Here is a 24,858-nt window from a genome sequence, read left to right on the forward strand (position 1 = left end):
CATTTGTGGATTCATCAGTCTTTATTTGTGGCAACAGTTGTTTGTCGCTCAGCCGTGTGCCACAAAACAAATTCCTCAACATGACTGACAAATATCATTTGAGCCATTTCAAATAGTCTATTTGTACATCTCTTTGTATCAAACCAAATGACAAAACTAAAAAAAAAGTCGGTTTATCTAGATCGAGTTTCAACGAATGTATGTAGATTTTTTTAAACTAGCATTTATTTATTTGATATGTCTAACACGATTTTAAACTAAATAAGAAGCAGCAGCATTATATTTAGTTCTTTTACATACCGCTTTAGACAACCAAGTGTTTCTAAACAAGGTTACTTATTTCAATGTTGCCTACGATTTACTCGCAAAATCATGTTTGCATTTAGGGACGACATCAAAAGTTCAATGAAGGATAAAAAACTTAATTCACATAGTTTTTTTCACTAACCCCCACACCCTCCTCTTAACTTAATTTGGGAAAAATTGATTGACCAATAGGGATACATATGTATATGTAAAATTGATTTTAGATTAACAAAACTTGCAGCAATGTTGATCCCCCCCCTCCCCCCACCCCCAACCCCAAACTATTTGCTTTAAGTTTTTTTATCCTACATCGATCTTTTGATGTCATCCCTTAAACATGATTACAAAAAGTAAATAAGTTTGACTTCGCAAAAAACATATTTTTATCCCAATTAGCTCGTATATATTCTTTTCAAACATTAAAAAGTTCTTCTTTTATTATGGAAAATCTTTCTCCTCCCTGATATTAACAATAAGCGATACGCTATCTTAACATAGAATAACAAAATGATCGCTATTTGCAGATGGCAGATTTTTGGGCAACTGCACACACTTCAATAGAAGGCTGTTATATGAACAATAATTAATAATTGCATCTTAAAATTACTAAACAAATATTCCTTGACCTAAAACATATACATTTATCCTTTTTTAGCATACAAATTTCAATCCCCCAAGATATATTTCGCTTTGGGAACAATTTTTCATTTTTTTAGGATTTGTGTTGAATTTCAGTTTTTAGAAAATATTGATCTAACCTCTTATTTTTTTTTTTTGTTTAATTTTGAAATGATGTATCATGTTCAGTTATATAAAGTTCATATGATCTTTTGAAAATTTTTATGGTACAAGAATTAGAAAATGACCTTTTGTTTAATAATCGCTAAAAATTGGGAATGTTTATTCTTGACCTTTTACCTTGATTTAACAGAAAATGCACCGTACGATTTTTTTACGATCGGGCAAAACAGAAAGTTCAGATTATTAGCTTTTGAATGATATATAATACAGCCGTGTGTTAGGTGGGTGCACTAAAGTCGTTAACTAAGCGTCTTTTTGCAATAAGTCACTCGCCTATTAGGACCATTATGTTTTTCGGTCTGTGCGTCCGTCTGTCCAGCTTCAGGTTCAAGAGTGTGGCCAAGGTACTGTTTGATGAAGTTGAAGTTCAATAAACTTGAAACCTAGAACACATGTTCAATGTGATAAGATCTTTCTAATTTTAATGCAAATAAGAGTTTTTACTCCAATTTCAGGGTCCACTGAAAATTCAAAAATGATCCGTGTACTATGGACACATTCTTGGTTAAATCTAATTTTGTGTACTTTGTTGTGTCGACAGGGCTTTGTCCAATCAATTTGATATATCTGAATAAATCTAAATAAATTATTTAACTGCCATTGCATAACAACATCGGATACGCAAGAGTAAACTTTATAAAGATAAACCTAAAGCTAGGTCAATTTAAAAAAAAACACAACAGTAAAAGTGTATACGTTATTCGTAAAACAAAATCAAGAATGTATGAGCTGCGTCTTTGATACCATATCACAAACACATTGACTTGAGATGTTCTAACGCAATGTAGCTATGTACACCTGCAAAAACTATCAAAACACCAGCTCTGATACTGTAAACAACTCAACCTAGAAAATACTAGGCTTCATATTTTTTTTTCTAAAATATCATTGATCCATCTTATAGTCATAAACAGAACAGATTTGCTTAATCAAATCTAACATGACAACAAGACAGTTTTCAAACAGTTGCTCTGATAAATACAGAAATATACAGTCCACGAAAAATCATACAAGTACCGATTTTTGTTGGCATATTTTCATTCTCAATCCGATGAGTTGATCCTTTTTTTTCCTTATGTTGTGCTCACCACTGTTCCGGGTTTAAGGGGAGTTGAGCGCTCGCAAACATGTTTTATTCCATATATGTGTGTTATAATGTTGTCGTTGTGAGGTGGATTTTGATTAGATGAGGATATCATGCATTATCTGATTATCATCTTCCTTACATCATGTAAGTAATATTTATTATTGTATAGCAATATAATATTTCCCATAGAAAGTAACCAAAAGTTAGCGTGCAATAAATTCTAATATTGCACTAGTGCAATAAATCTTCAAAATTGATGACGTCATCAACGACAAAATCTTAGTTTAAACCAATTTTTACTTTTAAATATTATATTGCTATACAATAAAAGGGTTATTGCATGAATATTGGGGAATATTGTCCCTCGTAGAACATATATTGCACTCGCAAACTCGTGCAATATAAAATTCTACTCGGAACAATATTCCCCAATATGAATTTCATGCAATAACCCTATAATATTACTTCCATGCTTACATCAACAACAACACTAGGTATGTAGTATCATGGATGATGGAAGTAATATACTTCCATTGTAGTACTTCTTGTAGGAGGGACTTCATTTTCCAATAAACGAAATGGAATAATCAACAGCAAAGTAGAGCAAATAGTTACTAAACATCCAATTCATTAGAACTGTAATGAATAGTTGTCTTATTGGCAATCATGCCATATCTCCTTATTTTTGATAATATCAGTAAAATACTGTAATAGTGTTTGTGTTTTAAAAATTACCGATTAATTCTTTAATCCTTTGTACTCTTTTCTATAATTTGATAATTGGTCAGTCAACACGTGAAAGTGTTTTATTATTACTGCAATACTGCAATGGAGTAACAATTTGTTCTTATCACAATAGTCAATTTCTGTCAGCCAGAGGGTCTGATGTCATCTAGGAGGGGCCTGATGGGGAGGGGGGTCTCATCAAGATTCATGAGTTGATTTTTTTTTTTTTGTCAATCACAATTCACAGAAAATAAATTTCTGGGATCACGAAAATATAAAAAAAAAAATCTGTAGAAAACCGGATCACGATAGCGAAAATACGCCGATCACGAAAAGAACGAAAATAATCCATCAGGCCCCTCATCTAGTGCCAAAATACAAATTGTCGCGGAATAACTGTCAACTGAAAACAACTGATATCAGTTCTAAAAACAAACAATTGCAAAGTGTCCCGCTGAATTTAACTGACACATCACTACTAGAAGAATCGCTAAAAAATACAATATAAAAAATGAAATAGTTGGAAATGGCTTGGGTCGTCAGGTTGTCAACTATATGTGTTCTACCTAACAAAAATTTCTCTGTGATCATTAAATCTTATCCACCAATGATTGAAAAGGGTGATGATCAAATTACTGTTTTCAGAAAATGCGACAAAGGGCGGAAGATGTTTAGACCGAAAATACATTGCAAAACATAATTGGGCCGAATTGACCAAATAAATGTAAACAACGAAGACCCTGGTAAGCCTTTGCTAAGTACTGCTTTTGCAAGAATTTGAAGAAACAACAAAATTGGGACAAAAGAGTAAACAAAAAATGACACATAATGAAGAAAGAGGACATTGGGTTAAAGAAGGGGTCATTGGACTCGGAGGTTAATATAAATTTGTAGCAGTCTTAGACATTAGTCCTGTAACATATGACCTCGGGGGCATTATTTACTATTTCTATTTGCTGTTCTGATATTTTATTTTTACTATCAATGTGCCAACCCGAATGTGCATTTAAAAAAAAATAAAAAATGAAAATATCAGTATAAAAACATTAAAAATTGACACTGGGTTCAAAGCAAATTAGGACAGAATGGCATTTTCTAGTTACAATATATATTGCGGAGCGTCTTTTTACCACAGAACACCACAGAATACCACAGAACACTAAAAATATACCACAGAACATAAGAACAAACAGCAAAACAACTTAAATATGCAACATAACATTAAAATAACTCAACAAAATGCATGAACGAATATTAATTAGATGGTAAATCTAAATTTCATTACCGATCGCAAACCGCATATATCGCTGAACAGCGCAATTTCTTTTTATTTTTTTTTTTATTTATCGTATTAATTGTGACCTTAATATATTTTTTTTAGTTATTAATGCCAAAAATTATATCAAATTAAAGTTTAAAATATCAAATATATCTACAATGTGCATTAAAAGATAATAAAGAGGTTTTCATACAGATGAATAGAGACAATTCTTTACATGCACCCAGAGATACCAAACAAATAAGAAATGCCAAGTATCGTAATAAACTTAAAACACAGCCTGCTTATGCCAATGTTGCGGATGAAATTCTTGCCGTTGTCGGAATGCTCGATACACATCCGTTTGTACAACAAATTATTCACAACATGAATCAAGTACCAGCAATAGTGTGTTACACAGAAAATCAAATAACAGATTTGAGACATTTTCTTGCACAAAAGTCCGAGCATCCTCTTGGTGTTGACAGAACATTCAATCTCGGAAGTTTTTATGTCACCTCCATTGTTTACAAGAACCTGCGGGTAAATAGAAAAGAAGCCAAAGACCATCCAATCTTTGCAGGACCAATGCTTCTACACAAGGATGCGTCATACAAAACATACAGAGCCTTCTTTTCAAACATTTCTGCCACACTTGAACAAGCTATTAATAATGTAGAACTTCGTCTCCATGAAAATATAGAGTTCGGCAGTGATGACGAAAAGGCGATGACCAAGGCGATAGACAAGGCATTTCCAACTGCCAAACGAAGATTGTGCACAAAACATTTAAAGGACAATGTACAACATTACACACACACACACACAAACGGAAATTAGTCTTCGACCTTCAATTTTCAACAATTAAATACAAATACATGTAAACTATAATGTATAGGTTATCCAAAACATTATATTGGTAGAATTCTATATGGTTTTCTCCATGATTGGTCTTGCATTAATTTTTAGTCTGGACCCAATTAAAGGCCAAGTCAATTGGGGGCGTAATGATAATGAGTCGACACTAGATTGAAATTTTTAATTAATTTGAATAATAAAAGTCATATTATAGACATAATTAGCAATAAAAACAACTACAATGTCTGAATTGTTACTATTTGGGAGTTCTGTGGCATATTTTAAGTGTTCTGTGGTATATTTTTAGTGTTCTGTGGTATTCTGTGGTGTTCCGTGGTAAAAATACGCTCCCTATATATTGGCTATAATCTCTAGCATTATATGCATCAACATATGCACAGTACTAAAAATTGGGATGACCTGTTTTCCGCTAAAGTGACAAAACTTGCAATCTATTATATACCTATCTGAACACCTGATCAACAACAAAAGGAATAGTTGACCTTTAAAATCATGTTAAATCTTACAATAGAAATTCTGTTTAGTGAGGCATAAGTGAATGGAATTTACCTGATCATCACAGCTTTCAATCATGGTGAACAATAGATTGTATATTTAATCAGATAAGCAGCAAACTGGGCATGTGCATATTAAATTAAGGGCATCGACTGTTGCAGGTTACTGTCATAATAAGTAGAAAATGCCATTCTGCCCTATTTTGATTTAAATTCAGTCTAAACAAAAATACCTCTCTATAGAGGGATAATTTTATCCCTCTATAGAAGGATTATCCCTCTATACAGGTATAATCACCATATAGAGGGTTTGTTCCCAACCTGTTGAAAGGACAAATATAATGTGCCGATAACCAAAATGTATCACTATGATCACCGGGTAACTTGTTAATAGTTACATACAAGGCTTTTCTCAATACAAGTAACTGATTGTGTATGAGTTTTTCTCTTGGAAGAATCAAGATGTCTGTTTTCAGTGCTAAACATCTAAATCTAGAAATTTCATTTATTTTTTTTTGGAAAAGTTGCTATTATTATTATACACCTTATTGCTATTTGTCCACCTTTACTGCATATCACACAGGTTCCTGTAAAATTTTGACGTCTTAAAACAAAATATCTGACTAACACAATGGAATAGTAATTGTTGTATGCGTCAAAAGTTCAAAGGGGCCGGTTCAGCAGGGATTAGCGATTAGGTGTATTAACCAATTGCAAAAGTTGTTAATGCTTTTGACATAAAAAAATCTTGCACTTACATGTATCAATCACTATGCTAATTGTCAAAATTTAGATTCATCGCACTGCATATTTATATGAATGCCCTTTTTAATCCTTGTTCACACCTTAACGAATAGCTCGAATGGATGCCTAACAGATTTAACTTTTTTTCAATCTGTTCATGTCTGTTAAACGTTTGTTCTTTTCCGTTAAACGTTTGGAGTTTAGTATGGCGTTCATTATCACTGAACTAATAAAGTTTATTAAACATTTGTTTAGGGGCCAGCTGAAGGACGCCTCCGGGTGCTGGAATTTCTCGCTACTTTGAAGACCTGTTGGTGACCTTCTGCTGTTGTTTTTTCAATGGTCGGGTTGTTGTCTCTTTGACACATTTCCCATTTCCATTCTCAATTTTATTCCATACATGTATATGTTGCATGTCCGTTCAGCGTACGTTTTATCTGTCGACGTTTGTTCTGTCCGGTGGAAAATTTTGAGCATGTTCAAAACTTTGAACTGACATCCAATGGATGAAATGTCCCGGACTCTAGATCTGTTGAAAGTCCGGTAGGCGTCCGTTTTGCACGGTACTGGTCTGTTTCTTTTTTCTTTTTTGTATCCGTTACATGTCCCTTATACATCCATTGGAGGTCTAGCAGATAAATTCACCGTCAGAAATGGCATTTATTGGAATGTAAGATTTCTTAAGTTTCATGAATTTTTAATATTCATAATGGATCTTAGAGTAAGGGCACCTTTTCACAATCAAGCAGCTCTTATTCAGGCCAGACTCTGTGCTTTGGTGGCATTTTAAAGTACAAACCAAAACCAGTTTCACAGAAACATTTTGAATATTTATGCAATTTACATGTGTTATATTTGTCGCCTTTATCTTTTCTGTATATTTTGCTCATCTTTTTAATTTGGAACGCTTCCGTTAGGTGTCCGTTTCATGTGGTACTCGTCCGTTGGATGTACGTTCAACATGCGTTCTGTCCGTTACTTTTCCGTTTATTGTATGTTGCATATCTGGTATGTCTCTATTATGCATCTGTTACGCGTCCTTTTTAATTGGTCAGTACATCAACGGACAATTTTATTTTCATCTTTAGGCGTCCGTTTGTGGTATCTGGTAAGGTGTGACCAAGGCTTTAGGCTCTCACAGTCAGGCGTCAAACAGTCATTTTCAGCTATTGTTAATGTCAAATTGGTTAAAATTTTACTGTGATTCTTCAAAATATCCTTATCATGATTCATAAGAGGTCTTAAATGATTTAATGTAGTCAATTTTTAGCTCACCTGACTCGAAAGGTCAAGTGAGCTTTTCCCATCACTTTGCGTCCGTCGTCGTCTGTCATCATTAACTTTTACAAAAATCTTTTTCTCTGAAACTACTGGGCCAAATTAAACCAAACTTGGCCACAATCATCATTGGGGTATCTAGTTTAAAAATGTGTCCGGTGACCCGGCAAACCAACCAAGATGGCTGCCATGGCTTAAAATAGAACATAGGGGTAAAATGCAGATTTGGCTTACAACTCAAAAACCAAAGCATTTAGAGCAAATCTGACATGGGGGTAAAATTGTTTATCAGGTCAAGATCTATCTGCCCTGAAATTTTTAGATGAATTGGACAACCCGTTGTAAGGTTTCTGCCCCTGAATCGGTAATTTTAAGGAAATTTTGATGTTTTTGGTTATTATCTTGAATATTATTATAGATAAAGATAAACTGTAAACAGCAATAATGTTCAGCAAAGTAAGATTTACAAATGAGTCAACATGACCGAAATGGTCAATTGACCCCCTAAGGAGTTATTGTCCTTTATAGTCAATTTTGAACAATTTTCATAAAATTTGTAAATTTTTATTAACGTTTTCAACTGAAACTACTGGGCCAAGTTCATTATAGATAGATAATTGTTAGCAGCAAGACTGTTTAGCCAAGTAAGATCTACAAACACATCACCATCACCAAAACACAATTTTGTCATGAATCCATCTGCGTCCTTTGTTTAATATTCACATAGACCAAGGTGAGCGACACAGGCTCTTTAGAGCCTCTAGTTTGAAAAGTGCAAATTTAACAAAGACTAATAGGGGAAAATCAATGGTGGTATTGCACCTACATGTACGCAGAAAATGTCTCATAATAATTATATGAATGCAACAAACTGAGAGACTTCTAAAGATAACACATGGTTTTCAGTAAGTAAAACAAATTGCTCAAGAGTCAATGGATTGAAAAGGCTTTTACAGAAATTTCTGAAACACTTTATTCTTGAATAGGATAGCCACTTTCATTAAAATTCATGATCTGCTCACTACAAAAGGTGTATCACAGTATGTATTGTGACTTGAAGTCTTATTTTCATTTAAAAAAATGGGTGAAAATTTCTTTGTAGTTGGAGTTTTATATGGAGTCACAAATGTCTGTGTTGGCCATCCTTTTGATACCATTAAAACAAAAATGCAAGCTCAAGCAGGTTTTGAGAAATCTAACATGTTCCAGACTTTAGCCAAAACTCTTAGGACTCAGGGGGTTATTGGTTTATACAGGTAAAGTTTGAAAATAGATATATGACCTGTATTTGAATATAAATGTTGCTCTTTGAAAGCAAGCAATGATTTGAATAAGCATGATATTATAATTATCACAATGAGACTAGAGAGCTGATATTTTGATGCTTGAAGCTTCAGTGATTCCCTATATATTGACCAAATTTTTCACTCAAAAGGAGATTTGGTCCCCACAAGGCCCGTCTGGATCTGCCCATGTTAAGGATTGTGTATTTTTATCATGGGAATTGTGTTTTATCACAAGACTCATTCTGGTGTTTTTTTTTAAGATATGTTAACAACAGAAAAGAAGGGATATATATCCTTTGCATGAATTTATATCCTTGTTGGTAAAATTCAACTGTGAAGTCATCTTTTTAAGTACATGCAGAAATACATATTTTCCATCTAAAATATGTATGTGTCACATATTGATTTAATTGTCCAATTAAAGAAAACCTGCAAAGTGGTATGATTGCCAAGGAGACCACTTTCAACCAGATACAAAACAATGAATATGTCATAAACAAACTTGTCTGTATACATCATAAAAATCTGCTGAATTTCTTAATATACAAAACAAACAATACTTTATAAGTACCAAATAAAGATATAGAAGATTGTTTTTTTCAGTGAAGTAATGACAATGAAAAAAGTAATTATTTATCAAGAGAAGGGTTAACTTTGTTAAATTATGTTGTTTTGAATTAAAGAAGATACAGGTCAATCAGATAGCAACGCAATATTAATACAGAAAATCAATGAATCTGTTGAGAATATCGTGAAAAGTAAACACATTTATTTTGTACTTTGTGTTGATGGAAGTATCTACTGTAAATTCAGAAATTAATGATAGGTTTTTATTATTGCGAAAAATGCGACAGAGTTATAAACGCAATACTTTAAACTCGCATTTTGAAATATTTTATTGATTTAAACAGGATTTTTCTCAAAATCATAAATACTAAAATCGCATTTAAGTCTAAACTGACAAAATCACAATAATAAATGCACACAATAATTCCTGAATTTACAGTACTTAAGTTTTATGGGCTTTGCCATTGTAAAAGATTGTATGACAGTAAACACTACACAAACGTATTCGAACATCTTACATTTCTTCATTTATTACAACTCCAGACAATCTGCTAGGAAAATAATTGTGACAGATTTCTATGTTTACAGAGGTTGTATACCACCATTATGGGGATCAGGAATATATAGATCATCACAGTTTGCTGTGTTTGAGGCGGTGTAAGTCTAAAATACATGGTAATGTTTATTAACCCTCTCAGTTGAACACTAACATTTCTGAGGCAGAGACTATTTTTAATTTTTAAACTAAGTAAGACTGTCAGATTGCAATTATTTCATATGATGTGGTTTAGAATTACAACAAAAAAAGAATGCGCAAAGTACATCAGAAAAATTTAGATATCCTTAAAGCTTCATATGTCTTTTAGCTGAACATAAAAGTGTCAATTGTCATTGAATTTGTCATAAAAGGTCTAATGTCATTTTAAGTACATGTAACTTTTAAAAATGGTTGAATGTTACAAACTCTGTATTACCTTCACTTAAAAGGTTGGGTTTTGAACATTGTATCTTATGTAGGTCATTTTTGTAGGTAAAACATACAATTTTTTCAGAAACATTTAACTAACTTTGAATGAATTTGACATTATAAATTGAGATTGATTTAAAAAATACAACTAAGTGAATAGGGATGGAGAAGAAATAGCTTTTGGTCATCATGTCAACAGCAATAATGGTTTACTGTACATGTACTTGCTAATTATGAACTGTATAATTTATTGCACTTATTGTATTAACAGGTATACAAGACTTGATTCACCTCTAGGGAGATCTGAAATTCCAGGTACGGGAGCTTTACAGTTGTAAGTAATGCTGGTAGTGTAGTGTAGTAAACATGTATAGTCTTCTACATCACTGATCTCTTAACCCAGTTTTACCTCCACAAATAATCCCCCACTTATTAAAAGATTCAGGACAAAGTAGAGCTTTATATACTGTATCTAGATGACTCTCACTGTTTCTTTTAGAATGAAGATCCTGTATCATTGAGTAGTTGCAGATTAGGGGCGTATAGAGGATACACATCCCTTTGATTTGAAAATCAAATTTCATTTTTATGCCCCACCTAGTCATTATTTTTTTTTGGTCTGTGCATTCGTTTGTTCATTTGTCCGTCTGTCCTGCTTTAGGTTTACGTTTTTGATCAAAGTAGTTTTTGATAAATTTAATTCTAATCAACAAGAAACTTAGTATTCTTGTTCCCTATAATATGATCTTTAATGCCAAATTAGAGTTTTGACCCTAATTTCACGGTCCAATGAACATACAAATTGATAGTGCAAGTGCCAACCGTGTTCTACGGACACATTCTTGTTTGACTTAAGGATGTACTTAGGTGAGGTTAGGTGAAAATTGATAAATCAAGGATTTAAAATTGATACTATAAGCTGGTAGAGCATTCGTTAAGGATAAAAATAAGCACAAAATAATGATAGGTCATGGACCTCTTTTTCGAGATATTTGAGATTTAAAATATGGCGGGAAAAGGCTGACTCAGACTTTTACCTTACATTTGCACTGGTATTATTTGGGTCTCAAAACAAAAGAAAGAAAATCAAGAATCTTCTAAAATTTTGGTAAATGACCTTTCAGGAGCTATTAAGTCTTTATGTGAAAAAATAAATGGGTGTTATGTGGCAAAATATTTTACCTTGTATCGTATGGAAAACTCCAAGGAGTCCGAACATTTGACATGAATTCCAAAACCTCACCTTAGTACATCCTTAAAATCATAAAAAAACATTTTGCTTTGCTACTCTTGCTTTGCTTGTATTTTTTCCATTTTTGACAAGTACAGTCCCTCTGATTGAACACTGAATCTTCTCACGTTGATGCACCCTGCAAATGTCCCTGACATGTTACAGAAAAAACTGACAAATACCTATGTAATTATTTCTCCACATGTGTCTAAAATATTTTTTCTTTTTTGTAGGAGAGTTATAGGTGCTGGTGTAATTGCCTCAACAACAAGAGCTATAATAGAAACTCCTTTAGAATTTGCCAAGGTAAGGCATATTGTTACATTACATGTATAATGAAATACCAGTTACAGTTGATGATGACTCTTTATAAGACAAATAAGGGATTTTCCGGTTTGAATAGTTTTTCACTAGTAATTTTTTGTGGCCCTGTATAGCTTGATTTTCGGTGTGAGCAAAGGCTCCGTGTTGAAGACCGTAATTTGACCTATAATGGTTTAATTTACACATTGTGACTTGGTTGGAGAGTTGTCTCATTGGCACTCATACCACATCTTCCTATATCTACTTAGCATTGATGTTCATGCAGCAGTTTATGGACTTGGTGGTTCTATCCAAAAAGTATATTGACCAAAGCAGAAGCTGATTTTAATAGAACCTGCCTGTCATCGTATAATCATTAAATATAGAATAATGATTTGGCTATTCTTTTAGGGTTCTTTTTGTTATATATCTCTTCAAGAAATCATACATACATTGGCTTTCAAATTTTTATGGCCCCACAACGAAGTTATCGGTGCGTTATAGTTTTACCCTTGTCCGAAATTCCGTAATTCCGTCATTCTGTCATTCTGCAACAAACCATTACTGTGGATTCATTTTTATTCGTGGTATACCAATTTTCGTGGGTTTCGTGGGTCACAGCAAACCACGAATTTAAGAATTCAACGAAGAATAATCCCAAGAAATGTGTATGGAGTCGGATGTTATGCAGTTCTAGTATAGTGTTGACTAGGGACAAACATTGTAACATAACACATGTTTTTTATTGAAAGAAGATACAAGTATTTTGATTAAATCTATAATAAATATATCGAATATCAGTGATAATTTACTTTATAAAATTTATTAAAACTGTTCATGGAAAATAACTGCAAGTTGTTAATTACCGTGTCATAGTTTGGTTTACCACTGATTAAAAATCAATAGGATTAAGTACGGGGATATTGCCCGTAGGTAATATTGTTTATGACAGGAACATTTATTTTCACACCTTATACTTATATCACTGTTTATTATATCGTAATTAGGGAAATGAGCTTTCAATCATAAAGTTTTGAATGACTTATAGGATTCAAACAAGAATTTATAAATTGTAAAACAAACAAATAATTAGTTGTCTCTGTCCATTATTGTAATCGAAGTTATCAATGAACACTTTAACCTAGAATGACCAAGCGAGGATTTTGACGATTCAAAACTTTTTCAATTAATTCGTTCTTTTTTTGTTTTTTTTTTGTTATTATTGATCAAACCAAGGAGGTTATATGATCTCCTCAATCAAAAAGAAATCCACGAATTACGTATCTATTTTTTTGTTGTTGTAATCAGCAATCCACGAATTTATGTATACCACGAAACATCTTTTTTTCTCTATCCACGAAAATTGATACCCACGAAAATAAATGAATCCACAGTATACAGAGTTTTTTCTAAACGCCTTCAGATATTGGGCTGATTTTTGGTATGTTAGTTAACCATGATAAGTTACAGATCAAGGTTAAGTTTCGTTCCGCTCCACTAATTTTGCCGAAATTACAGGACTTTGGACTTTGAGAAATTGTTGAAAATCACAGTTATACAGACTTTTTTTCTAAACGCCTTTAGATATTGGGCTGATTTTTGATATGTGAGTTAACCATGATGAGTTACAGATCAAGTATAAGTTTTGTTCCGCTTCGCTAATTTTTGCTGAAATTACAGGCTTTAGATTTTGATAAATTATTGAAAATCATAGTTTTTTTTCTATACCCCTCCAGATTTTGAGCTGATTTTTGATATGTGAGACTACCATCATGTTTGTGTCCATATGTGTTATTGAAATTGCAGATTTTTCAACTTTTTGGGACGGGGCCATTCATGTTGCTTGACACATCTAGTTGGTTTTGATTTCCTAATAATGTTAAATCCAGAAAATCTCTTCTGATGCACCAATTTTTAGCTCACCTGGCCCAAAGGGCCAAATGAGCTTTTATCATCACTTGGCGTCCGTCGTCGTCTGTCGTCGTTGTTAACTTTTTATACGACCGCAAAAATTTTAATTTTTTGGTCGTATATTGCTATCACGTTGGCGTCGTCGTCGTCGTCATCGTCGTCCGAATACTTTTAATTTTCGCACTCTAACTTTAGTAAAAGTGAATAGAAATCAATGAAATTTAAACACAAGGTTTATGACCACAAAAGGAAGGTTGGGATTGATTTTGGGAGTTTTGGTCCCAACATTTTAGGAATTAGGGGCCAAAAAGGGCCCAAATAAGCATTTTCTTGGTTTTCGCACTATAACTTTAGTTTAAGTGAATAGAAATCTATGAAATTTTGACACAAGGTTTATGACCACAAAAGGAAGGTTGGGATTGATTTTTGGAGTTTTGGTTTCAACAGTTTAGGAATTAAGGGCCAAAAAAGGGCCCAAATAAGCATTATTCTTGGTTTTCGCACAATAACTTTAGTATAAGTAAATAGAAATCAATGAAATTTTAACTCAAGGTTTATGACCATAAAAGGAAGGTTGGGTTTGATTTTGGGAGTTTTTTGGGAATTTTGGAGTTGAGGTCACAACAGTTTATGAATTAGGGGCCAAAAAGGGGCCCAAATAAGCATTATTTTTGGTTTTTGCACCATAACTTTAGTATAAGTAAATAGAAATCTATGAAATTTAAACACAAGGTTTATGACCATAAAAGGAAGGTTGGGTTTGATTTTGGGAGTTTTGGTCCTAACAGTTTAGGAATAAGGGGCCCAAAGGGTCCAAAATTGAACTTTGTGTGATTTCATCAAAAATTGAATAATTGGGGTTCTTTGATATGCCGAATCTAACTATGTATGTAGATTCTTAATTTTTTGTCCCGTTTTCAAATTGGTCTACATTAAGGTCCAGAGGGTCCAAAATTAAACTTAGTTTGATTTTAACAAAAATTGAATCCTTGGGGTTCTTTGATATGCTGAATTTAAAAATGTACTTAGATTTTTAATTATTGGCCTAGTTTTCAAGTTGGTCCAAATGGGGGTCCAAAATTAAACTTTGTTTGATTTCATCAAAAATTGAATAATGGGTTCTTTGATATGCCAAATCTAACTGTGTATGTAGATTCTTAATTTTTGGTCCAGTTTTCAAATTGGTCTACATTAAGGTCCAAAATTAAACTAAGTTTGATTTTACCAAAAATTAAATTCTTGGGCTTATTTGATATGCTTTATCTAAATATGTACTTTGATTTTTGATTATGGGCCCAGTTTTCAAGTTGGTCCAAATCAGGATTCCATATCAAGTATTGTGCAATAGCAAGAAATTTTCAATTGCACAGTATTGCACAATAGCAAGAAATATCTAATTGCACAATATTGTGCAATAGCAATTAATTTTCAATTGGAGTTATCTTTCTTTGTATAGAATAGTAGTTGATAATATATGTTGGAAATTTGCCAGACATGACTATGATGTCATTTTCTATTTTTATTTGCCAATAACTTTATGTAAATAACTTCATTGGAAATTTGCCAATATAAAATGTTGCTGATGAAGCTTTTTTTCCTTATCTTATCTAAAATGTTTTTAGATAATGTATGTTGGACATTTGCCAGACATGACTATGATGTCATTTTCTATTTTTATTTGCCAATAACTTTATGTAAATAACTTCATTGGAAATTTGCCAATATAAAATGTTGCTGATGAAGTTTTTTTTATTGTTTTATACAATAAACAATGTATATTCACTTTTACTACCAACCAATCTTTACCATTCAGTGATAACAAGCACTTTATTTTGCATTTTAATATTTTATGATATATTTAAAAGAGTAGTTATTGTTGCAAACTCCATTAGAAATTTGAATTGATATCAGTTTTGGAAAAAGGGAAACGGGGATGTGAAAAAAAAGGGGGGGTTTAAATTTTTCTCATTTCAGATTTCATAAATAAAAAGAAAATTTCTTCAAACATTTTTTTGAGAGGATTAATATTCAACAGCATAGTGAATTGCTCAAAGGCAAAAAAAACCTTTTAAGTTCATTAGACCACATTCATTCTGTGTCAGAAACCTATGCTGTGTCAACTATTTAATTTTAGATTTAAAAAGTTTGAAGAAGAAATCTTTAATTGATTTGTAAAATCTTGACATTTGTTTTGTGTAAAAAAAAACCATGTAATGTCAAAAATTTGATCACAATCAAAATTCAGAGCTGTATCACGCTTGAATGTTTTGTCCATACTTGCCCCAACTGTTCAGGGTTCGACCTCTGCGGCCGTATAAATCTGTGCCCTGCGGAGCACCTGGTTACATTTTGAACTTCTTCTAGAGAACCACTGAATGGAATGAAACTAAACATGGCATGAATGTTCCTTATGAGGTGCTGAACAAATGTTGTTACTTTTTAGCCGATCCATCATCCAAGATGGCCCCCCAGTGGGGGACTTAGTTTAACATAGGATCTTATGGGAAATGCATACAAATGACTTCTTTTAGAGAACCACTGAATGGAATGAAACCAAACATGGCATGAATGTTCCTTATGAGGTGCTGACCAAGTGTTGTTACTTTGTAGCCGATCCATCATCCATGAAGGCCGCCAGTGGGGGGACTTAGTTTAACATAGGACCCTATGGGAAATGCATACAAATGACTTCTTTTTGAGAACCACTGAATGGAATGAAACCAAAGATTGCATGAATGTTCCTTATGAGGTGCTGACAAAGTGTTGTTACTTTGTAGCCGATCCATCATCCAAGATGGCCACCAGTGGGGGACTTAGTTTAGCATAGGACCCTACGGGAAATGCATACAAATGACTTCTTTTAGAGAACAACTGAATGGAATGAAACCAAACATGGCATGAATGTTCCTTATGAGGTTCTGACCAAGTGTTGTTACTTTGTAGCCGATCCATCATCCAAGATGGTTGCCAGTGGGGGACTTAGTTTAACATAGGACCCTATGGGAAATGCATACAAATGACTTCTTTTAGAGAACCACTGAATGGAATGAAACCAAACATGGCATGAATGTTCCTTAAGAGGTTCTGACCAAGTGTTGTTACTTTGTAGCCGATCCATCATCCAAGATGGCCGCCAGTGGGGGACTTGGTTTAACATAGGACCCTATGGGAAATGCATACAAATGACTTCTTTTAGAGAACCACTGAATGGAATGAAACCAAACATGGCATGAATGTTCCTTATGAGGTGCTGACCAAGTGTTGTTACTTTGTAGCCGATCCATTATCCAAGATGGCTGCCAGCAGGGAACTTAGTTTAACATAGGACCCTACGGGAAATGCATACAAATGACTTCTTTTAGTGAACCACTGAATGGAATGAAACCAAACATAGCATGAATGTTCCTATTGAGATGCTAACCAAGTGTTGTTGTTTTGTTGTCATTGCAATTCCAAGATGGCTGCCAGTGGGGGGACTTAGTTTAACATAGGACCCTATGGGAAATGCATACAAAAGTCTTCTAAAGAACCACTAAATTGAATGAAATCAAACATAGCATGAATGTTCCTTTCCTTTATGAGGTGCTGGCCAAGTGTTGTTACTTTTAGCCAAATTTTATATTTTTTTATATGATTTCAAAAACCCAAGTAGAATCAGGTGAGCGATACAGGCTTTTGAGAGCCTCTAGTTTAATTTTATGTTTCTATTTTGAAGGTGAGAAGACAAACACAGCAGACATGGCATTTCAAGGATGTTTACACGGTGAGAACAATCTTATGCTGTTGTATAATATATTTTCCATGTTATTTCACACTGTACAAAATTGCTTGATCACAAATATTGGAAATTTTAACTTCATGCTTATAGGTTGCCAGGTCTCATTGGTGGGACATCATGAAGTAAAATAAGGCAAATTTAAAGACTGTATATTTGTGTCTCATAAAAGAGGGACGAAAGATACCAAAGGGACAGTCAAACTCATAAATCCAAAACAACTGACAACGCCAAGGCTAAAAACGAAAAAGACAAACAAACAACAGCACACACGACACAACATAGAAAACCAAAGAATAAACAACATAAGTGAGGTATAACACAGACAAACATACAAAAGATAATAAAGTTAAATGAACTCCAACCAAGGTGAGATGATTTAATATGATAACATCTTCTGCTATGCATGAGTAGCCTGTCACAAGATTACAAAACAAGCCATACACTATAATAATTATAAAAGTAATTGCCTTGAACTAGTCAAAACAGGTGATTATTTCAGATGAACAAATCTGCTATCTTGAAAAAGATTGGTGTGAATTTTTTGGGCATTCTAAAAGACCTAGCTGCAGAACAGTAGCTCTTAGCTCCTTATGATATATTTTGACTGTTTGGTGAGCATAATCTATTGATTGTAAGGTATTCATTTTCATGGAATTTGTAGGATATAGGTGAGCTACAAATTTCAAAATTTCCAACATAAACATATCCGACAGCATTGATTGATAGAAATTCATAAAAACTCTAAAATGCCATGTTTCCACAATCTTGAATATTAAAAGATTAACAGTAGGTTGAAATTGTTGAGCTTTATGAACTTAGTTAATAATTTTAAAATTTTCAGGGTTTTGGAGTTACTTGGGTTAGAACTATTGGACTTATGACAACCTACTTCGTACTTGTTGATTCGGGCAGACGACACTTTCCTGAACAGTTTAAGAAACCTTTGATTGGACCATTTCTAACAAGTGGCATAGCTGCCACACTAGCTTGGTGGATTGTGTGGCCCTTAGAATACATGAAATGTCAAATACAAAGTAATTATGGAGAGTAAGTATTTAAATAAGGTAACCATAGAAATAGATATCCCCTGCCAACAGAGAAAATCAAAATAGCAGGCCAATTAAAGAAGACATTACAGCTAGTACCTTTTCAGTAGGGACATTCCAAAGCAATTCAAACTGAATATTTTAAATGTTATTTTGTTATCTATTAGTGGCAAATTTTTCTAAATGCAATTCTGAGATAGAAGCGTAATACATGATAAATTGAATTCAAATTTAGGGTAATTGCTTTTCATAAACTAGCTATTTGCAGGCGAGACACAGGGCTCTGCAGAATCCTTGTCAGACCAACTTTTGTTTTTACATTCTACAACAAAAAAACAAACTACGGTAATCTGATCTGAGAGTTCTCACAATTACTGACAGCTAGTTCAAAGACAATAACTACTAATAAAAAAATTATGTATCTTAGACTATGATACACATGAATTTTACTTTTGTATTCATATGCTGCATTGTGTACACATTGTTAAGGTTCATTTACAGTTTTGATAATGACTTAACTAACTTAAATACAACACAAACTTGAGCCAAAAAGGGAAGTAATTCTTCTGACTTTGAAAAAGTATATATCAGTTGTGTCCAGTTTTTTGACACAGGATATTTATCAACCAAAGATCTTGGAAATGTTGAGTCGTCTGATAGAGAAAGTTGGAAGTATTATATTTTTGTATTTGGATTCCAGGAAAGTGTCAGTCATACAAAAGATGAGGATAGTTATAAAAGAAAGAGGTGGATTTTTTGGACTGTATAGAGGTATTATGCCTGGCACAATCAGAAGTTTCTTAGCAAATGGAACAAGTATGGTGGTCATGCAGTTTGCTCAAAGGAAAGTGACAGAATTAGGGTTAAGGGATTAAAGATTTAGAACTATTCTTCAAGATAGAAATGGACAAGGTGACAGTCAATTTGTTTTGTCAAATATGCATTAAAAGCTGAAAAGTTCATTATGGTTTGAAATTGTTTTAATATTATGGACAGATAGTATTTTCAAAATTAAACCTGCAACAAAAAAATAAAACCTGTCTTAGCTAAAACATATGAAGATCAAAAGTGTTGGTTAGTGGTTAGTTTGTGTAGTTGACAATACCCTATGGTTAAACATTTTTACAGCAATTCAAGGGAGATAAAAAAAATTGCTTATTGCTAGAAACTATCTTTGGCATTAGTTTGGGTGAAAGATATATGAATGACACCCTGTTCATTTCCTTGACAGAATAGTTATATAAAAGTTATTTCAAGTCTTTCAATTTTTATTTTACGATAAACTCAGGATGCTGTTGTATTAAATATTTATTGTATATACAGATACAGATTTTATTGTGAACTAAATAAAAGGCAGCTATATTGTGATATTATACTCAAGAACAGCTATGTCAATTTATTTTAAGCTTAATATGCTTGTGCAGGTGTAATGAAACTGTAGACATTTCCCTTCTTATTTTAATTAAAATCATTTCAATTTGGATATATTTTATATTTTATATCTTTTTACTTGTAATGGTTACCTTTTCATATAGATGATGACAGCAAAAAATTTAGCAATGTGAGAATCAATTACTGTTAATTCTGAAATTTCTGTAAATTCAGAAATTTCTGTATGTTATCATTGGGATAATTAAATGATTGACAAAAATATGTAATAAGGGAACAACCGTTTAAACTCATGAGGGGAGGTTTGGGTTATGTTTTTTTTTTCAAAAAAAGTGAAAAAAAAATTATTTTCTGAATCAAGATTTTCCCCATACCTCAAAGTGTTAAATTTTGAAAAAAACTTTATACAAATAATGCTAGTAACAAGTTTAAAATATATAGTATTTATTTTTGAGAAACCTATCCCATATCCATTTTTGCAATACTAAAATCATTGTAAGACCTTGTAAAATATTCTGAATTTAAAGTACCTTAATAATGTCATTTCAATAAGGTAGTTCATATGTGTTGTATTCTAGTCGTCTGTTGTAGTTAAAAAGAGTCCAGTATTGTCTATATTTCATATTTCAAAATCTAAAGAAACTGCACCACTTATCAATCTCAAGCTTTAAATTCTCTTTAAGTGTATTTATTTGTTTCTAAGAATCCTATTTTTAGCTTACCTAGCTCAAAGAGCCAATGTCACTTGTGAGTTTTGCCATCACTTGGTGTCTGTCATCCACCATTGTCATCACCCGTTAACGTTCACAAAGATCATCTCCTTTGAAACTTTGCTACAATCATCATTGGGATATCAAGTTTAAAAACTGTGTCTGATGACCCATGCCTACTGACAAATTTGGCCGACATTGCTATAAATACAACATAAAAATACATTATTTGTCTATAATCTTGAAAAACAGCTATAGATAGATAAAATGTTAAAAATTATGATATCTACCAATGTCTTTGGCATTAAAACTGTTGGACAACTTCTTATATGAGTTTTTGGCCTTGAATGATAAATTTTCTAATTTTTTTTTGCATTTTTCTATTTTCTTGAAAACTATAATAGAAAAAAAGAAACTTTGAAAAAGAAAAATGACCAACAGAATAAGATTTACAAATATATCAACAGGACTGAAATTGTCAGTTAACTTTAAAGGATTAATCCCCAGAAATGATAATTTTTACTTTAGAAAAAAAAGAAAAAAAGGGGACATTGTTGAAGAAGCAGGTCAGCAACACAGGCTCTTTATATGCTCAAGTTTTAATGGGGGCTAGTTAAAAGAAGATCAGAAGAATGAGAAACTTGAGATTTTTAAAGTAAATTTTTACTCAAAGAATATTGTGTAATTTTCCAAACATTACTAAAATCTACCATCATCTTGTGCTTTGTTTTGTAAAAATGCATTTATATGTAGTTTTTTCCCTGTTGATTTATACACTGTTAACTAGTATGTGAGCTTTTTGGCAATATTTTATACATTTCACATGTATCATGTGATTTTAACAATATATAATAATAAATGGTGCATACTTATGGCATTTAATGTTTTATAAGTCAGGAGAATATTGTTATACTGTTTTATGTCTGTTATAGTGTTATTTCACTTTAAAATGAAGTGATACTCCCAGAAATGTTTTTTTATATAATCAAACCTTTTGGATAACAATTTTAGATATTTTGTACATCAAAAGTGAAAGGAGTTTTTTCATCTACATATCTTTATTGGTGCAAAAGAAAATATATTTTTGGCGGTGATGTTTATTTTATTGTCCAAATGATATGCTAATTGCCTAAAATGCAAAATGCCCACTTAAAGTCATTTATGTTATGTATTTCCAATTAATGTGCCTCTAGCAAGACTATTGATATATGGAATCAAACCTGCTTATATCTGTATATGGAAAACTTTGGGAGAAACTCAAGCATAATAGTATTAACCTGAGATTACTAATTTAGATCTGTATTTATATATATATTTATATAAGTGCTACCATATTGGAAATAGGGACAATCATTTATGTGTCAGTAACTGTATTACATATTATATGCCTTATAATTGTATACAATATATCTCACTAATAGATTTACATTGACATTTTTGGTACAATATTTTGTCATCTAGTACATTGTAATCAAAAGTCAATTCATTTTACTTAATGTATCACAATTTGGTTGTAAAATTGACTATTGGAATCTATTAGGATCGTGTTGAAAAGAGCTTATGGTGACCTATATTTGCTTATATTTATGTCATTTGGTAACTGATGGATAGTAATCTCTTAAGCAATCATGATTATATGTTTATATGGAAAACTTTGGGAGAAACTCCAGCATAATAGTATTAACCTGAGATTATATTTTTAAGATCTGTATTTAAATATGTATTATATCTGCTATTTATTTAAACCATATTGGGAATAGGAACAATCATGTATGTGTCAGTGTAATGTGTAATATGTCTTACAATTGTATACAATATATCTCACTAATAGAATTATATCGACATTTTTTATACAATATTTTGTCATCTAGTACATTGTTTACGAAAGTCAATCTATTTTACTTAATGTATCACAATTTGGTTGTAAAAATGTCTATTAAATAGACTATTGAAATATATAAGGATCATGTAAAAAGAGCTTATGGTGACCTATATTTGCTTACATTTATGTCATTAGGTAACTGGTAGATAGATTTCTCTTAGGCAATCAGACCACATCTTCTTATTTACATATGGGAACAAAAATTTTAATGAAGTCAAAGTTTTAATGTAGTTGTGTAAATAACTATTTGAATGTAATAGAAACATAGCACAAAAACTTTGATAAACCCATTAAAGTGATATTGTCTGTCAGTTTATCAAAATCAGAAGAAGTATGACAATCTGTATAGTAAGCCAAAGGTAATTTTGCAGTATTAGGGTAATTATTACTTACATTCCATGTTTGTGCATATTTCATTATAATATTTCTACTGTAATTGCATGTTGTAGCTCCTACTGTAATTCTCATGAGAGTTGCAGGGGCGGATGCAGGAATTTTCGAAAGGGGGGGTGCTAACCCAGGGCAAAGGGGGGGTGCAGGGGGGGTGCAAAACATATGTCCCGATACAAATGCATTGATCGGCAAAAATAAAGGGGGGGTGCGCACCCCCGGAACCCCCCCCTGGATCCGCCACTGAGTTGGGCATTAGTATCTAAACTTAAAACAATAATTATGGTCATTTCTGCAAAGTAACAAACCACAAAGAGTTGTTTGAAGAGTTCCTTAAAGTACAAAGTGTGCAATACTATCCCTACATGAGATCAGGGCATAATCTTGAGGTATTATATTTATACACCCCAAACAGTCAGATGTATGTCTTTCATAGCATGATCATTGCTGAATAGGAGAAGACTTGGTGACCACATTTGTATTTACCTGTCATCCTGAATTAATCAAGTAAATTGCAGAACATGAATTTGTACTTTTGCAGAAAAGTCCTTCTTAAAATTGCAGAAATGTGATATGGCTTTAAAAAAATTACATAAGATTTCTATCAAAATTTGTGTCCCTGCTTTTAAAAAAATTTTATGAACCCAAAGTCAAGTGATAATGATAGATAAGCCTTAAAGGACAAGATAGTGTATTGAACAACATATAGTTTGAAATTATTGTAATTCTAAATTGTTAATACAGTTTTGAAACAGGGTACTGTTTTTATTGTTTGCTTGTTTTGCACCAACTGTGTTTATATGACTGAAATATGTTTTTAAAAGAGTTCACTTTTTGTTATATTTTGTCACATTTATTAATCTGAGATCTTTGTGGGTTACTTTTAATACTTTGCATTTTACTAATTTTATAGAATTGTGCTTTTATGTTTGTTTGGTTTTTTTTAAATTAACTGAAAATAAGTTCTAGTTTTCTCTGGTTACTTTAATCATGGAAGTATTATATTGACAATATAATACTTCCATGCTTTAATTTACAGAATATTTTAGACTGATATAGTTTCTTTATTATGGATTTTTTCTTCAATTACTAATTATAATGAGGTAACTAATTTCCTGATTATAAAGACAAAGGACTTGGTAGATATATCGAGAAATAATATCCCATTCTCTATGCTGACTAATAACAATGTTTGCTACAAACTCTTTCTGGGGGAATCCATTTATTAGCATATAGTGAAATAGATTTATTTAATTATACAACAAGTAATAAAAAAAGTTATTTGGAGATCCTGCTCTTGTAAATACTTTTTTATACTTAATCCAACATCAACGATACAAATGCCTTTTCCAAAAAAAGTATCTATTCAAAGAAAAAAATTGATATCACCATGAGGATTTTTGTGCAGAACTGATGTATAAAATATATATTATAAATTTGTGTCTTTGATATTTATTTTTATTTTCATTTTTCATAAATATGCATTTTATTCTTTTCAGAATGTTGTAAAGGATTTTATATCTTGCACTTACATATTTTTAATAGTACATCTTTTAATAGAGTTCAACGTTTCTTATAAACTTGACTCTCTAAAGCTTCAAATATTTTATAGAGACAGTACAAATATACATTACCATAATAATTGATTTATTAATGTTTATTTATGAATATTATAAACTCCTTTATTGTCAAAATACAAAGTTTACAAAGCCTTTTTATTTCTTTTATTGTTGTTAAGGAGATAATGAAAATAATAAAATAAACAAGACTATTCACTAGTTCTATATGAGTCATAGTGAAATTTTGACGACTATGCCTTTTTAAA

The 24,858-nt window shown here is 32.1% G+C and overlaps 2 protein-coding genes across 3 annotated transcripts in view; one reads left to right on the forward strand and one right to left on the reverse strand.

Moving 5' to 3' along the window:
• The window catches only part of LOC143071587 (peptidyl-prolyl cis-trans isomerase Fkbp12-like), a 93,000-nt gene that overhangs the window by 34,270 nt on the left and 33,872 nt on the right, over positions 1–24,858 (reverse strand). The window lies entirely within an intron of this gene.
• Positions 3,578–24,016, forward strand: LOC143071460 (putative mitochondrial 2-oxodicarboxylate carrier). Of its 2 annotated transcripts, none has more exons than XM_076245771.1 (8): positions 3,578–3,663; positions 8,676–8,829; positions 10,015–10,083; positions 10,665–10,727; positions 11,858–11,930; positions 17,554–17,601; positions 18,458–18,663; positions 19,363–24,016. In XM_076245771.1, the coding sequence occupies exons 2-8, from the start codon at positions 8,741–8,743 to the stop codon at positions 19,535–19,537; spliced, it is 723 nt and encodes a 240-aa protein (XP_076101886.1). In that variant the 5' UTR covers positions 3,578–3,663; positions 8,676–8,740; the 3' UTR covers positions 19,538–24,016. The 2 variants fall into 2 exon arrangements, with proteins under 2 accessions (XP_076101886.1, XP_076101878.1); XM_076245763.1 differs by having other exon boundaries at positions 3,627–3,796.

The sequence above is a fragment of the Mytilus galloprovincialis genome, chromosome 1, assembly GCF_965363235.1.
Source record: "Mytilus galloprovincialis chromosome 1, xbMytGall1.hap1.1, whole genome shotgun sequence".
NCBI classification, from domain to species: Eukaryota; Metazoa; Mollusca; class Bivalvia; order Mytilida; family Mytilidae; genus Mytilus; species Mytilus galloprovincialis.